This window comes from Alnus glutinosa, chromosome 6 (assembly GCF_958979055.1).
Source record: "Alnus glutinosa chromosome 6, dhAlnGlut1.1, whole genome shotgun sequence".
Taxonomy (NCBI): domain Eukaryota; kingdom Viridiplantae; phylum Streptophyta; class Magnoliopsida; order Fagales; family Betulaceae; genus Alnus; species Alnus glutinosa.
In genome coordinates this window covers 29,417,903-29,435,901 of record NC_084891.1, presented here as the reverse complement: position 1 = coordinate 29,435,901, position 17,999 = coordinate 29,417,903, and the positions used below count along the sequence as shown (strand labels likewise).

Below are 17,999 nucleotides of genomic sequence, written 5' to 3'. Positions count from 1 at the left end.
GTGTATATCTTATAGTTTTTTTACGGCATTTAAGTCGAATTTTATTCAATCAAGTTAAAGAGATAATCTCCTCAAACAATTAAAAAATTAAAAATTAAAAAGCTAAATGTTGATTTTTCTCATTTTTTAAAGAGAAATGTTTAATTTCATTCTCTTACACATCTCTTATCCATGTTTGTACAAGAGATGTGTAAATCGATCATTGAATTTATGTACTATATGTGGGTTTTATAAATACAATATTAAATTTTCCGAACAAAAAAAAGGGGAATAAAAATGATATAAATATATATATATATATATAGCCATATACACTTAGGATTAGGGTTTATGGCTATATCAAGTATATGCACTTAGGGTTAAGGTTTATGACTATATATAGTCATACACTTATGGTTAGGGTTTATAGCTATATATAGGGCTGTCAATTTTGACACGACCCGATAATCCGACACGAACACGATACGAAATTAGCGGGTTTGGGTTTACCTTAAACGAGTTTGGGTCTTAAACGGGTCGACCTGTTTATCTTGGCTTGACGGGTCGTGGGTCACCCGCGGGTGACCCGCCAGACACGATTATGTTTTTTTAAAAAAAATTATTATTTAATTATTTATTAATTTATTATTATTAGCTAAAATAAGAAAAAAAAAAAAAAAAAAAAAAAAAAAAAAAAAAAACTCTAACTTCTTCTTTTCTTTTTCATTCAACGCTGCCCCCCCCCCCCCCTCTTCTTCTTCTTCTTCTTATTCTTCTTCTTCTTCTTCCATTTTCTTCTTCTTCTCCCAGTCTCTCTGCTGCGCCGTTGTCCTCGTCCGGTTCTTCGTCCTCGAAGCCCCAATGCCCTACGGTCTCCCCAGTGTGTCCGTCTTTGCTAACTCCCTTCGCCGAGTCGCCGGTCGTGGTCTCGTTCAAGCTCGGGCCTTGGTCTTCAGTCCCCGACTCCCCACGCCTGAGTCCGATTGCACCATGAAATTGAAGAGCTTGGAGGTCAAACTGTCAGAACCACCTCTGTGCCCGAGAGCTCCGGCGAGAGCGCAGAATCCAATAGCTTGTTCAAGACGTTGGAGACTTGGAGGCTGGAGCTCAGAGCACTGTTTGGGCTCTAGTACGGGTACCTTTAGGTCCTCTTCAATATCTACTGATTCTAATTTCTACTTCAATATTTGCAAGAAGTAGGTAAAGTTTTTGATGAATTTTGCAATCTGAATATTTGATTGTTGATTTGAATCATTTGATTTTGTTTTGATTACTGAAAGTGAAACATTTAGTTGAAATTTGAGGTTCTGATTGTGGATTTTGATTTGGTTTTGAGATAATTGCTTACCTTAGCTTTGAATGTTCAAACAGGTCGTGTCGACCCGATACGACCCATTATGTTAAACGGGTTTCACGGGTCGTGTCGGGTGACCCGTGAAATAATCGTGTTCGTGTCATGTCTAGAGCCCCGACCCGTTAACATAAACGGGTCGTGTTTGGGTCTAGCTTAAACGGGTTGCGGGTCGTAAACGGGTCGTGTCGGGTACCCGTTTTGCCAGCCCTAGCTATATATAGTATATACACTTAGGGTTAGGGTTTATAACTATATATAGTACATACACTTAAGGTTAGGGTTTATGGCTATATATAATACATACACTTAGGGTTAGGGTTTATGGCTATATATAGTATATACACTTACGGTTATTGTTTATGGTTATATATACAACATAGACTTAGGGATAGAGTTTATAGCTATATATAGTACATACACTTAGGGTTAGGGTTTATGTACATATATAGTACATACACTTAGGGTTAGGGTTTATGGCTATATATAGTATATACACTTAAGGTTTGGGTTTATGGCTATATATAATACATACACTTAGAGTTAGAGTTTATGGCTATATATAGTACATACACTTAGGGTTAGGGTTTATAGATATATATATAGTACATACACTTAGGGTTAGGGTTTATAGCTATATATAGTACATACACTTAGGGTTAGGGTTTATGTACATATATAGTACATATACCTAGGGTTAGGGTTTATGTACATATATAGTACATACACTTACGGTTAGGGTTTATAGCTATATATAGTACATACACTGTCGGTTAGGGTTTATAGTTATATATAGTATATACACTTAGGGTTAGGGTTTATGTACATATATAGTACATACACTTACGGTTAGGGTTCATAGCTATATATAGTACATACACTTAGAGTTAGAGTTTATAGCTATATATAGTACATACACTTACGGATAGGGTTTATGTACTATATAGTACATACACTTACGGTTATTGTTTATGGCTATATATAGTATAGTATATACGTATGATGAGTGCCAAACATTGTATATTTGGACCCCTTGATTTACACTAGTTAGACCTTTAACCTTATTATTTTCTGATGTTTTGGTTAGTTTTTGTGTTTTGTAGGTCAATAAGAGAGGAATGGCAAAACTTCATGAGGAAATGCTTGGAAATTCAGAAGTCCTGAAAAGTCGATCGATCTAAATTTTGCCCGAAGTCGATCGATTGACTAAAAGTCAATCGATCGAAATTCCACAGAACCTGCTTTTGCAGAAGCGCACCAGAATGCCCAATCAGGGGCTTCTCCATGACAAAAAGCAGTCATCCCTCTGATTTTTGCAGCAGAACACGCTGGTTTCATGACCTTGGTTGTCTCTAGCAAGAGAGGAACCCTAGAGGGGGGTAGAGGAGTCATTTACATAGGTTTCTAACCCTAATTTCCCTTCTATAAAGCTATAGCCATGCCTCCTTGTTGGAGAACACTTCTCAGAGCAGTAGCTAGGATTAATTTCGTGCATTTTGTAGTTGATTTCAGTAGCTCTTTTCTTTAGACATTTGTCTTTGTAAAGCTTTTCTTCTATTTTCATGTTTGTTCTTCAAGTTTTTGTGTTGTTCTTAGTCATGGTAGGCTAGAACTCTCAACTAAGGTTGAGGATGAAACCTCTCCATTGATGACACTCACACTCTTGTAGTACTACTTGCACACTTAGTGTTATATCATTATGTTATTCAAGTTCCATTCATTTAATGCTTTATCTTTTGCAATGAATGTGGTTGGTGGTAGAAATAGGACATTTGATGTGTTTCAACCGATGGATACATTGTTTTATCGGTTTGAAAGATGATATCCATTGTGATTTATCTTTGAGTTTGATTCATTTAATGGTTCTAAGGTTTATGTTTGAGAAACTTGAATGACACATTAAGCTTAATGTTCTTTGGCTGTTCAAGTGGAAACCAAGAATGTGAGTTGTTGGATTTGGTTTGGTGAATTCCTTAACCTTAGTCCCTTTTTTTACATATTGCATTTCTTCCTCTTTAACTTAGCATTTTTTGTGCATGTTTAACCCTCAAACTCTTGAAACTAGGTTAGAATAAGGTTGATTAAGCAAAACACTAACTTTTGACCATTTCCCTATGGATTCGACCTCGCACTTGCAACACGCTATATTGCAAACGATTCGTGCACTTGCGAGTACATTTAAAACACACTTCAACGTACACTTAGGGTCGGGTTAGGGTTTATATATTTATATGTATAATTTTTACTTTTTACAAAAAAATTAAAAAAAAAATAATTACAATTGGAGACATGTAATAAAATTACACGTCTCCCATTAGGGACGTGTATATTATTACACGTTCCTAATTGGCCACATGGCCACCTGCCTCGTGGCCAATATTTGGCCAAGTGCACAACGCGGGACAATTCCCCTGCGCCACCTGGCCATTTCTTTTTTAAAAAAAAAAAATTAAATTAAATGGGTAGCTTCCAGAGGAAGCTACCCATCGATCATCTCTCTCTCTCTTACTCTTACTGTCTCTCTCTCACCCTCTCCGTCGACGTCACCGACCTCCGTGCGTCCAGCCAGCTCACTCTCTCTCTCTCTCTCTAACCCAAACACGGGCCCTTAACTCCGACCGGCGATTTAATCACTCCGGCCGTGACCTCTCTCCATACATTATAACAAAGTCTCCCTCTCTCTCCCTCTCTCTCTCTCTGTCTCTATCTCTCTCTACATCTCTCTCTCTCTCTCTCTCTCTCTGAACTCCGGCCAGTTCCAAACACTCCAGTGAGCTTCAGGTCCGGACCTCTCTATCTAAATATCTCTCTGTCTCTCTCTCTCTCTGACTTGTGTTTTTCTTTTGTTTTGTTTTATTAATTTTTTTTTCCAACAATGCAGGTACAAAATCCTTAAGAAGCATAAATTACACCACAACAAATATAAGGAGCATAAATTGTGAGTAATTTTCCCTTATTTTTGTCCTTGATTTTTTTGCTATAATAAACGTGGTACATTTAAATGTATTTGTTTAAAATACGTTCCTATTTGTTTTAATATTTTCTAATAATAAACGTGGATTTAGCAATTAATACTGGAAAGTTTTTTTCTCCATGCAATGCTACTAATTTTGTTGGGTTTGTATATATATTGTTGTGTTTTTTTTTTTTTTTTTTTTTTTTTGTGGTTTTGCATGTGAAATATGCGTACATTTTTTTGTCTTTTTTTTTTTATATATATTTTACTGTACTACGAATATGGTTTTGCATGGGAAACCAACGATTACAAATTGACCGTCCACTTTTTACGTCATTAATACTCGCAAGCGCACGAATCGTTTGCAATATAGTGTATGTACAAGTGCGAGATCGTATCCACAAGGAATTGCGTTTTTGCAAACAAAATTTAAATCCAAATTAATTTAATCCTAACCTAGTTCCAAAAATTAAGAGATTGTTTTTGTGAATAAAAATCCAAAGCATAAAAAAAATTAACTAGAGTGAATGTAATCAATCAAACAAAGCACTAAGGTATCGGAATCCGCACTCACAAACTCATAGCAACGTATTCCCATGATCAATAATATTTTTCAAAGTTCTCACAATAAAATCTTAAGTATGTTTTACTTTTGCTTCAAATAATTAATCAAAACTCAGGCAGGTTGGAATGTAACCAGGCTTTTGCCTTACCATGTAGGGAAAAAGGAAATAGCCTGAGACGCACTAACTCATCTGAGAAATTTTGAAACTTGAAAGTATTGCACCTCTCCAAAAATTCCTTCACGTGAGCATAATGATCTTCATTCTCTAAACCATTGAAAGTAGGAAGGATTTGAATTACATTCGGCTTCAAATCAAAATGAGTAGCATTAGTAGCAGGCAACACTATGCATGATGGAGTGTTGGTCGTGATGGGTGCAAATAATTCCCTCAGGGTCCTCGGTGGATCCACATTCCGAAGCGGTTCTCCCATCTCAATAGACTTTTCCGACTCAGACTCGGAATTTTTCAACGAGCTTAGATTCTCTCGAGCTGTTCTTTTGATCTCAGGATCAAAATTGGTAAGTTCTAGATTTAAAGATCTCCGCCCAAGCATAAACAAAATGCCAAAAAAAAAAAAAAAAAACTAAAATAAATTAAAATTTAACTAAAAACAAATGCGAGTAGGGGAAACAGAATTCTCCAAGGACCCAGGGTCGTTCCCAGGAACGTGAGGGGGGTTACACGGACACTCTTAAATCCCAAGACTTTCCTAGCCAGAACTTGCCTAGACACTTGGATATTGCCGTAAGCCCACACTAGCAAAAAAAATTTTAAAAAAAAAAAATTTAATTATCACAAGATAACATAAACAAAAATAACTAATGAAAATACACTAACACACCAAAAATTAAAAACAAAAACTTATGACTTGACCAAAAATAAACTAAAACTAAAACTCACAAAATCGACCAAAAATAAATTTGGTAAAATTTTGCAGCTACTGAACTTATTGATGATGCCTGTAAGCAGTGGCGTGTCCGGATAGTACTACAGCAAAAAGCTAAGCGGAAGCTGCAAAATAGGCCAAAGACAAAAAATTCTATCTCTTTTTTTTTTTTTTTTTTTAATTAGCACAAGGAATAAAACAAAATTAAAAACTTGAAAATAGGAATAACAAAAACAAATTGCAAATAAAAATTCTAATTATAACTAGTAGAAGAATAAAATCAATTTAGAAATAAATTATTTGCAAAAATCAAACAACTCCCCGGCAACGGCGCCAAAAACTTGATGTGCAAATTTTAATACTCGCAAGCGCACGAATCGTTTGCAATATAGTGTATGTGCAAGTGCGAGATCATATCCACAAGGAATTGCGTTTTTGCAAACAAAATTTAAATCCAAATTAATTTAATCCTAACCTAGTTCCAAAAATTAAGAGATTGTTTTTGTGAATAAAAATTCAAAGCATAAACAAAATTAACTAGAGTGAATGTAATCAATCAAACAAAGCACTAAGGTATCGGATCCGCACTCACAAACTCATAGCAACATATTCCCATGATCAATAATATTTTCCAAAGTTCTCACAATAAAATCTTAAGTATGTTTTACTTTTGCTTCAAATAATTAATCAAAACCATCCCATGTATCCATTCTTTACACAAATCACAAAAGAAATCCAATTTAAATTAAATCATCAAGTGTATCCGTAAATCACAGCAAAATATCCAATTTAAATCAAAACATCAATTGTATCCGTAGAATAAATCACAAGGGATATCCAATTTTTTTAAACAAAGAAAACCAAGCACAATCAATTCTATGGAACTATCCTAAATCATCAAATGTATCTTTGAATCACAAAAGATATCCAAGAATCATTCCACAAAATTGAATTGAAGTAGAACAATTGAAAATCAAACTCATTGAAATTGGAAAATATTACATCACATGAGAATATTGTTGCTAATCATAAGTGAGTCTTCATCCTCAACCTTAGTTGATGGTTTAGCCTCTCATGGCTAAAAATAACATACTAACTTGAATTAAAAACATTAAAAATTAAAAGAACTTACAAGAAAAATTGTTGCAAGAAGACACCAAAATTATGCTCTAGCTTCACACACTTTTTTCTTGAAGCTTAAAGCATAATTTATAGGGAGAAAACAAATCCTAGAAGCCCTAGAATTTCTAGTAAAATCGGAGGTTAGTCTCCTAGTTTGAGTAGGAAACTCAAAACACAATCCAAGAAGGAAAATGACTCCAAATCCGTCCAGATTTACGGTCTTTTATTGCGGGATAATTTTTGCATAGCAGAAGTCCGAATTATTTCACAAGGATTTGTAGAAACTTGAGCTAACTTTCCAACGCCGCTTGATTCACTTCAATCGGATATTTGAGCTGAAAGTTATGACCAAAATACTATGACATATGCAGAATTTGAATTCTAATCCGATTTTGACTCCAATTAGAGAAATTCCGATTTAGTCATCTCCTTGATTTGGTTGAATATAACCACATCATCTAGGTCTTCTCAAAGTGTGCTTTCTTTCACCATAAAGCTATTGTTTTCTCTCAATGACCTGCAAAACACTGAAATACCAAAACTAACAAAAAACATTAGAAAATAATAAAATTAAAGGTTTAGTAAATGCAAATTAAGGGGTCCACATATGCAATATTTGACACTCATCAGTCGACATATACAAATTCATAAAAAATCAAAATATGAAAAAATGAATTCTAAAAATAGTTAACATATACAAAATCACCTTAAAATAAATTGTGGAATTGTTTAAAATAAAATTTCAACAACTATGTTGTACACTTTATTTCAGCATTTTTTTCTAAAAAAATAATAACATAGTTTAATTGTATATTTGTGTTGCTATTATCCTTTTTGACAAATTTTTACAAAAATGATTTTCAAAACAAACTTTCCCTCATTTAATAATAAAATGATCGCACCCAACGATTTCAACGAAAATTAACCTCAATAATTATAATCAATAAAACAAAAACAAATTTGCCACCGTCTACCATTTACAATAATATATGTAAATTGAGCAATTCATAACAAAGGTCTAAACCCTAAACCTTAAACCCTAAAAAAATACAAAAAGCCTAAACCTATAAGAAAAAACAAAAACCCTAACCCTAAACCCTAAACACTAAAAAAAAAACCAAAAAAACCCTAAACCCTACAAGAAGAACCCAAAAACTATAAACCCTTAAAAAAAAAAAAAAAGAATTACAAAAACCATAAACCCTTAAGAAAAAACAAAAACCCTAACCCTAAATCCTTAAGAAAAAAAAAAAAAAAAAACCCTAACCCTAAACCCTAAACCCCAAACCCTACACTTTCTAAAAATAACAAAAATCATACACTTTCTAAAACTAACAAAAACCCTACACTTTCTAAAAATAACAAAAATCATACACTTTCTAAAACTAACGAAAACCCTACACTTTCTAAAAATAACAAAAATCCTACACTTTCTAAAACTAACAAAAACCCTAAACTTATAAAAAAAAAACCCTAAACCAAATACCCTAAACCCTAAACCCTACAATTTGCCTTAAAAAAAAATCCTACACTTTCTAAAACTACCAAAAACCCTAAACTTATAAAATAAACCCTAAACCAAACACCCTAAACCCTAAACCCTAAACCCTAAACCCTAAAACCAAAATAATGAAACCCTAAACTCTAAACCATAAAACAAAACAAAAACCCTACACTTTCTAAAAAAAAAAACAAAAACCCTACACTTAAAAAAAAAAAAAAAAAAAAAAAACCTTAAAAAATACAAAAAGCCTAAACCTATAAGAAAAAACAAAAACCCTAATCCTAAACCCTAAACACTAAAAAAAAAAACCAAAAAACCCTAAACCCTACAAGAAGAACCCAAAAACTATAAACCCTTGATCAATTTTTTTGCCATGATAACATGTCATATCTTTAATATTTAACATATTTCACATTATTAGATATAAAAAAGGACATGAATTCACATAATTTGATAATGTAAAATTTAATTGAAATTGTAGATGATTCAAATCTATACAATGGATACTCCAAAGTCCAAAGTGTTTGGATAAAATCGGCCCAAATAAAGGCACAGGTCAAGTGGGCTTAAGCCATCCTGAGCAAAGATGAGTGGTGCAATTGATCAAAAATTGGCCCGATCAAAAATCACGAAGGGAAGTAGGGAATTCTTGGCACGTAAGCGCAGCAAGCAGCCCATAACTTGTAACTTTCAAACGGTAATTTCCTTCTTCTTCTTTTTTTTTTTTTTTTTTTTTTTTTTTTTAGATACATAGAAAACTGATTACCTCAAAAAAATAAAAAACGATTGGGCTGGGCAACCCAAAAACAAACCTAAGAATGAAATTACGTGGGGGCAATGCTTCCGAAGGTGCGGATCCTTTGGCTCAAAGCACGGATGTCACAAAGCCTAGGTCATCATTGAAGGTAATTTGAAAAGTATATTGAGTCACAATGACCCAAACACCTCGATTATAGGGGTGAGTATGAGGAGAGGAAAACAACAAATAAGCCAAAAAAAAAAAAACAAGAATACAAAAACAAACATAATGGAGATCCAGTAGTAGAGGCGGGGCGGGACTCTTCCCTGACGATGCGTGGGTCACACGCGTCGCCAAGGGAAAGCCTCTCAACGGCTAGAAACGCGCAAACCCATTAAACAATGATGGTTGTCGTGGTGGAAAGTGGGGAGACCAACCATGGCAACCATGCGCCGATGAGAGTAGAGGAACTCTCTAGAACGTGTGTGCCACATGCGGCCTTGCAAAAGGCGGTGGAATGAACGGAGACCGTTGGTGGATGATAGAGAAGCCGATGAACCCGGTGGTGAGGAGCGTGTCATGTAAACGCTGGAGGAAGAGCATAGATCTAGAACGGAAAAATTGAAACGAAACTCTAACCCAAAATTTACAGAGGACACAGTGGAAGGTAGAGGACAAGTGCTGCTGTTGTGAAAACTCAAACCACGAAAAGGCAAGGAAATTGTTGTAAAAATAGGTGGGTAGCTGGAGATTGGGCCTTAACTCCAATGGCCCAAAATACTGAAAAACTATAGGAAGATAGGTGGGTAGCCGGAGATTTGACCTTAACTTCGATGGCCGAAAATACAGAAAAACTATAGGAAGGGCGGAGAGAAATATGGCGGAAGGTGAGGAATATGGTGGGTTTTGTGGTAGGGTGGATGAAAATGGTAGGGAATGGGTAAGGGTGTTGGGGAGGGAAGCAAAAAGTATGCTTCCATGGACATTCAAATGCGATAATCAAAACTGCAAAAAATGTTGTTTGTGATATACAATGTTTGTTCGTTTTTGCGATTTAAAAAATAGTGATTTCAAAATGCGTTATTTGAAAATATGATTTCCAAAAATACATTTTAAGTGTTTGGTAAAATCTTAGTGTGACCTTTAAAATCGTGTGCTTTTTAAAACATTCATTCTTTCTGCAATTTGAAAATATAATATATATATATATATATTCAAATTGTCAATTTCTAAAAATACACTACTAAATGAAACATTTATACGATTTTGTTTAAAAACTTACTTTTAGCCTACGATACTAAATGAAACATTTTTCACTATTTTGTTTGAAAACTTACTTTTAGCCTACGAAATAACAGGGCAAACAAAGTAATAGTATGAAAAGCATATAGGATACTTTGTCCAACTCAATTATACGTGTTTTAAAGCATGTTAGATGGCTTTAGCCTTTAACTTATGAAGACATGAAGTGCATCAGGTTAAAGTATATATTGTTGTTTTCAAAGGGAAGTTCAATCGGTTGGGGACCACGCCTCATGAAGCGGAGGTCACTAGTTCGAATCCCTCCTCCCCTATTGTATGGACATGTAAAAAAAAAAAAAAAAAAAAAAATATGTATATAGTGTCAACCAAGAATTATTCCAAGAAATGAACATTCACATTTATGCCGTAAAGCACACCTTGTTTTTCAATGTTTTATTGATCAATAAAAGCCTCACCGCATCTGTTCTTTGGGCTTGAACAGAAAGATGTAGTCGTGTCCACCCATCCTGAATTAGACAAATAAAAACAAACTCAAAAATAGGATCGGAACTCATTGAGAAATTAATGCACGTTAGCAAGAAGAAACATGTTGATTGTATATATATATAGGCATGCATATTATTGGAAGAAACATGACCACATGACCACAGACCAGGATCTCCTTGGGGCTATTCAAATGCTCTATGTTCTGTAGAAGCAGTGTGAAGAAGTACTAGGTTAATGGCCTGCTTTTTTCCAATTATTGCTTTGTGAAGAGCAGTCCAACCATCCTGGAAAGGACATAAAATTCCAAGGCCCAGATTAAGAGCAGAAACGCACCAATTAGAACTACTTCCAAACACTTTCTTTAGCGCCCCAGATATCAGCATTATGCTTCAATGAGGTACAACTCTCCTGGTGCAAATAATGCTTCAATGGTGAAAATAATTTTGAAAGTTTTGCGAGTGTTTTGAGTTATTTGTTAATATTTTTGATTTTTTAAAAGTAAAAAATTATCCTAAAAAGCGTTGTCAAACGAGCCTACTACCTTCATACGCTTTTTTAATGGCAGGCCGGTGGCCAACTCCTAGGTCCACCAACAGTGGGGCACGCTTGTTTGGATCCAGATCATCGACGAGTCGGAACAACGTCTTTTTGGGTGTTGGCAGGGTCTGGTACTCTTCCTGAAAAGCTCGTTTTCTTTATCTTGGACTTTTTGGGGGCGAAGCCGAAGAGGCGTTGGAGGAAGCCCATGGGATTATGGGGCTTTTTCAACAAAATACCTTCTCAAGCACAAGCGAGTTTGATGCGGGAGGTATTTTAAAAGGGCTAACTAAAATTTGCCTAAAAAGTTGTTTTAACTAGTTCAGAATGCCATAAGGCTTGGTGTATGGAAGGATTCGCTTTGCACATTAAGCATTAAAAATTGAAGGAAATGACAGGGAAAATCAAGTCAAGAAAATGTAAACAGAAGTTGCACATACAACCGGCATTTATTACATTGAAACATCAGGTTGAAGAGTCTCACAACATGTAAAGATTATAATATATATGCGACACTACACAGCAATTACAGGATTAACAGGGATTTATCCTTTCCATATCGCCTGCAATCTCTCACATTTAGTCTTCTCTCTCACTCGATTTATTCTGCTGAAAACATCCACCTTGTATCACCCTTCACATGGTTGGCCTCACATTAAGACGAGATGCTACCTTCTGACCCAGATTTCTGTCAGCCTGTACCCAATGCCAGCAAGAACATCAAATCAGCAAAATATTCCATTCAATTTTTTAATCTTTCAATTATAACGGCTATAATTTTTGAAGCAACATTGGAGAGACGCTCACCTGAGAGAGGTATGAGATCCAGATGCTGCGGATCTCGTGGGTGACACGAGAGTCAGATAAAACCTCAACCCATCGGCGGATAAATCGATCTTGCCTGAGAGAAATGCAAAAGAAACAATATTCAATTGACACACATTTATCATATATGGCATGGCATCCATAAAACAACAATGGAGGACGACAAGAACCTGTCTGGTGCCCATGATCTGTACATCACTCCTGGTTGTTTAAAGTTGTTCTCCTTCGCAATGACGACCTGCATTAACCAACAAATTCAGTGTGAATTCCAATATCCTTAGTCAAAACACAATTGCAAAGTGGCTTCTTCTTTTTTTTGGCAAAACAGAGTGGGAATCGGTGAAAACTGACCTTCTCACGCCTTCCAGTGAGGACATGGTTATTAATGGGGAATTTCTCAGCATGACGAACAGGATCAAATCTCGAGGGGAAGTAATTGACCTTAAAACATCAGCATTATATATAGCATCCCATCAGAATTAGTCTGCATAAATTACATTTTTTAAAAATTTTGATTCGAAAACGTAGAAAAATGCTCAAGTACCTCCTCATCCCTGTGCATGAAATTCATGAAACCCTCATGGTGATTGTTGTGATGAGCACACTTGGGAGCATTAACCGGGAGCTGAAGATAGTTTGGTCCAAGACGGTGCCTGTGAGTATCAGAGTAAGCAAAGACGCGACCCTGAAGCATCTTATCACTCGAGTAGTAGATGCCAGGAACCACATGGGCAGGGTTAAACGCAAGTTGTTCATTCTCTGCAAAGAAGTTGTCGATGTTCCTGTTCAACACCAACCTCCCAACTGGAATCAGCGGCAGAATGTCCTCCGGCCAGATTTTGGTCGTGTCAAGTGGGTCAAAGTCAAACTTGTCCTCATCATCAGGATCCATTATCTGGAAGTAAAACTTCCACTCAGGAAAGTTGCCGGCTGCAATGGAGTCGTAGAGATCTTTGGTGGCATGGCTGTGATTGGTTCCTCCGACCCGAATCGCCTCTTCCTCCAACAAATTCTTAACCCCGCAAGTGGGTCTCCAGTGAAACTTCACATAATGTACTTTTCCGGCCTTGTTGATCAGGGTATAGGCTTGAACGCCTGAGCCGTCCATGTGCCTGTAATCTTGTGGGACACCCACATCGTCGAACAGGAACATGAAAGTGTTCAGACTTTCTGGATGGTAGGAGAGGAAGTCAAGAACCCTCCAATACTCCTGGATGTTGGTCTTGGGGTTGGGTTTGAAAGCATGGATCACGTCTGGAAATTTCATAGGATCACGGACGAAGAAGATGGGGAAATTGTTTCCCACAAGATCCCAATTACCCTGAGCGCCAACAAAAAGGAGAAAATATTAACCTTAATAAAGTGAAATTAATCAATGCAGTCATATGCCTATGAAATTTATAATTTTATTTATTAGAACATGTATAAACCAATAGATATGGGAAATTTTTTGCAGTAAGCTAGATAGAACTCCAAATATTTTCTTACAAAATTATTGAATATATATATATATATATATATAGTAAAAACCATTATATGGCTGCCAACTATAGGCATATTGGCCAAAATAAAATTTTATATTATTAGAGATACTACAATTTTTATTATAAAATTATTTATAAACTGATGTAGAAGTTTATAATTAGTGAAATAAATTATTCAAAATATTTGCATTATCAATTTTTCTTAATTATTTTTCCAACTATAGGTTGTCACATCAATTTATAAATAATTTTGTAGTAAAAATTGTAATACTCCAAACATGTTTCCTTCTTATAATTCTTATACTAAATTTATCATATAAAAAATTTCCACAAATCTCAAACCATATTTTCAAATTAAATGGTTGAAATATTGCTATATCATCATGCATTTACCATTTTTATCAGCTCAACATTTATTATTTCAGCATTTTCTTTATGAGAAATTTTATAAAACATAATATTATTTCACTTTCATCATACTTTGCTCATGTGGCATTATCAATCCATCTTTGTTTAATTGTGAGGACAAAGTTGAAAGAAATTTTATTAAAGAAAAAAATGCGATTTTTACCTACAAAAGAATATCTAACATTTTTATAGACTAGATCGGAGGAAGACTATGTCAACAATGTTGTCTATTGCATTACTCTTTTTTATTGTATTTTAAAAGGAATAGATATTGATGCAACAAAATTATAATCATTTAAAAATTAAGAAAATTTATATAATAATTAAAATACCTTAAGAATTCTAAAAGGGTATAAATATGTAAAAAAAAAAAAAAAAAAAAAAAATCATATTTAGATGAGTTGTCATGCAGTACCTCTCTAGTGTAAAACTTGGTAGCAAAACCTCTCGGATCCCTGATGGTTTCAGGGCTACCGCGCTCATGGATAACGGTGGAGAAACGGACAATGACAGGTGTCTGAACTCCGGGGGCTCGGAGGAAATCAGCACATGTAAGGTGAGTAACATCATGGGTGACCTCAAAGAACCCCTTTGCACTCGCTCCCCTAGCATGGACGACACGTTCTGGGATCCGCTCCCTTTCAAAGTTGGCAAGTTTCTCTATCAGATGATAATCCTCCAGAAGAATTGGACCTATATATCAAACAAGTACACAAACTAATTCATCAACTCTTCTTGTTTATAATTAATTAAGTACCCTAAAACTCTGATAATTTGTTCATGGCCGACCAAGAAAAAGAAAATACCCCAAAACTCAAACGAGTTTCGATGTTTTCCAATATTTTGAAGCTAATTATACATAGTTAAGGCCTTTTCTTTTTTTCTTTTTTCTTTTTTTCTTTTTTGTTAACTCACGTGTCCCGGTGGGTACATGTATAATTAAAATCGGAGGTGAATTGGCCGAGAGATAAGGTTCAAAATCGGATTTATCATATGATACTATAGAAAATGATTAACTCAATCATTTAATTAATAATAAGATATTCAATAAATCTATTTATCCTAAAAGTTTAAGCCCAAAACAAAATATTCAATATGTTGCCCTTTCATAACAAAATGTTGAATATATATGTTCATCATGAAAAGCAAATGTGAAATAGCTTATATAGATTACATGTTTAAGATCATCTAGGTAAACCGATCATAATACGTATTTCTAGCTAATATCACCCAATTTCATATCCAGCAGATTAGGTTAAGAAGAGGTAAGAGTACATTTTTTGCTAAATGAATGCTATTCACTATAGCATACTATATATAAAAATAAAATATTTTTTTTCTTGTTGGAGAAAGAGTCATCGATTATGTGACTTCTATATCTTTACTTTTATTTTTATTCTTAAAAGATTGAAAATTAATATTTAAAAAAATAAAAAGTAGAATAAAAAATCTGTTGGAATTTGTATTCAAAAGTTGAGTAATGTTTCTTCCACAACTTTTTCACAACTCTAACAACTTTTTTTTAAGAGTAATGTTTCTTACACAACTCTCACACAACTTTTGCACAACTCTAACTACTTTTTGTTATGATCAACCATTAGATTTGTTTTCCAACATGTGGGTCCTAAATATTCAATGGCTGATTTTAAAAGAAAGTTGCTAGAGTTGTGTAAAAGTTGTACAAAAATTGTGTAAGAAACATTACTCTTTTTTTAATATCAACTATTGAATATTTAAGACCCACATGTAAAAAAACAAATCTAATGGTCGATCATAAAATTTTGAGAAACGATCCCTACACTCATTTCTCACAACAGCCCCACAACAAGCTGACGTGGCTGGTAATATTTTTTTTTTTTTTTTAAAAAAATAAAATAAAATATTACCAGCCACATCAGCTTGTTGCGGGGCTGTTGTGAGAAATGAGTGTAGAGATCATTTCTCATTTTTTTAAAAAAAAAAAAAAAATAGTTAGATTTGTGTAAAAGTTGTGAAAGAGTTGTACAAGAAACATTGCTCTAAAAAAGTTTTAAGTTGATAACTAAAATTAAAATATATATATTGAATAACTAAAATAATTAATATTGTTGAAAATACTCTAAAAAGGTGGGCGGGTGGTTTGCTAACTACTTTGCCCGTAGCTTGGGGGACCAAAATTTTTAAAAATCTATCTAAACTTTTTGTTTTTTGTTTTTTTTTAATGAATTCGACCTCTCAAAATTACATTTTTACCCTAATAGATTTTTTTTTTTTTTTTTTGGGTGTCCCTCTCATCTAAATCTTGGTTCCGCCTTGCCCGCGAGAGGGTCCCTAAAAGTTTTCTAACATTTTCCCAATTGCCAACAAGCCGAACAGCTAGAATTACTCAAAAAAAAAAAATCTCTATCCAAATCCAACACACATGTAGACGTACTCGAAGTGACGACGCTAGTGACGACAGACGTACGGTGGTGCTAACTGCTAAGGTACCGCAAAGAGCCTTAAATCGTTCGAGTAAGTTGTCTCTTTCACAGGAGCACCGACCGGACAAAAAAAGGAGAGAAAATAACACAAATTACAGTCGATATATATATATATACCTCTGGATCCAACGGTCAAGGATGAGTCATTGTTGTAAACCGGAGCACCGGCGTTCGTAGTCCAGTAGGGTGAATCGTAAGCACTTGACGGACGGAACTGCCACCATATACCACAAATACCATATTCAGTAATATATATATATATATTTTAAAATACTTTAGTTGGAATATACACGACGTGTGACTGAAAAAATAATTTAGATCTCATATATTTTGAGTCGTATCAAATAAATTATAGTATCAAAGTCGATGGACGATCGGGCAAGTCACATTTGTATGATCCACTCCCATTATATTTTTTAAGAAATTAAAGAACAAGAAAAAGAAAGATGAATTAATAACAAGAAAAATCAAATCCAAGATTGAGTACCTTGTAGGGATCCATGACGCAAGCAGAGAGAGATAGAGAGAGGGAGAGAGAGAGAAGTGCGTGTGGCAAGCTTGGGTATTGATTTGAGAAGATTTATACACAAAACCAAGGGTCTATTTTGGTAATTTTGTTCATATCCCTCCTAACCTTATCGTTGTCCAGAAGTGACCACAAAAGGTGATGCATGATTGACAGGGCAACCCTATAGTGTCGTCACTCTCATGTACTGTCTATTAGTCTCTTTGTTTTTTTCTGACAAATTTGTCCTCTGAAATGGGTGAGAAAGTATTTCTTTAATTTCCTCCATTAAATTAACATGAGACTTTTTTTTTTTTTTTTTAAAGTAGAAATTAACATGTGACTTAAATGTATTAAGAATATAGATGAGAATTATAGGCTCTATTAAAAATAGGTTTTGGCTTAAATGTCGTAAACACATTATAGTATAGGTATTGTAATTTCATCATTAAAAAAATTACAATAAGTGTTGTAATTTTTTTATAGCAACCTAAGCCTATTCTCTTAAAAATATATATGATAATTAAAAATGTAGTTAAGAATCACATGTATTTTAAATATGTACTAATTTTATAGTTTGAATTGAAAAAAAAAATCTTTTAATTCAATTTAAAGAAGATATTTATCATTTTTTTCAGACATAGGGAATGGACATAAAGTAATTCTATATTAGAAGAGTAATAATGTTAGACAAGGGTGACCCTTCAAATCAACTAATAGATTTTTTTATTCTTACTCCATTAAATAGAAAAGAGATTTACTTTATACTTTTTCGAGGATGAAGTGGGGGGTTTCAACCGAACAAAATAGTGAGAATTCCATTCAAAAAAAAAAATAGTGAGAATTAGGATTGAAAGCATTTTTACCCTTTGAACAGTAAAGTTATGTTGGTCAGTAAGTTCACAATTAAAAATAAGAAAAAATAC

At 34.3% G+C, this 17,999-nt stretch overlaps 1 protein-coding gene across 1 annotated transcript; it reads right to left on the bottom strand.

Annotated features, from left to right (window-relative positions):
• Positions 1-11,809: 11,809 nt before the first annotated feature.
• LOC133870258 (catalase isozyme 3-like) lies at positions 11,810-17,201 on the bottom strand. The gene is made up of 8 exons (XM_062307343.1): positions 17,056-17,201; positions 16,686-16,782; positions 14,522-14,799; positions 12,759-13,535; positions 12,566-12,655; positions 12,385-12,452; positions 12,197-12,290; positions 11,810-12,085 (listed from the first exon to the last, which is right to left on the bottom strand). Exons 1-8 carry the CDS (start codon positions 17,068-17,070, stop codon positions 12,026-12,028), a joined length of 1,479 nt encoding a protein of 492 aa, XP_062163327.1. The 5' UTR covers positions 17,071-17,201; the 3' UTR covers positions 11,810-12,025.
• Positions 17,202-17,999: the final 798 nt, after the last annotated feature.

Bases quoted from the DNA above. Each gene is read 5' to 3' on its own strand.
- LOC133870258 (XM_062307343.1), bottom strand. The intron at 12,656-12,758 runs GTACTTGAGCAT...TGATGTTTTAAG, and splicing joins TCATGCACAGGGATGAGGAG to GTCAATTACTTCCCCTCGAG. The intron at 12,291-12,384 runs GTTCTTGTCGTC...CATTTCTCTCAG, and splicing joins AGATCATGGGCACCAGACAG to GCAAGATCGATTTATCCGCC.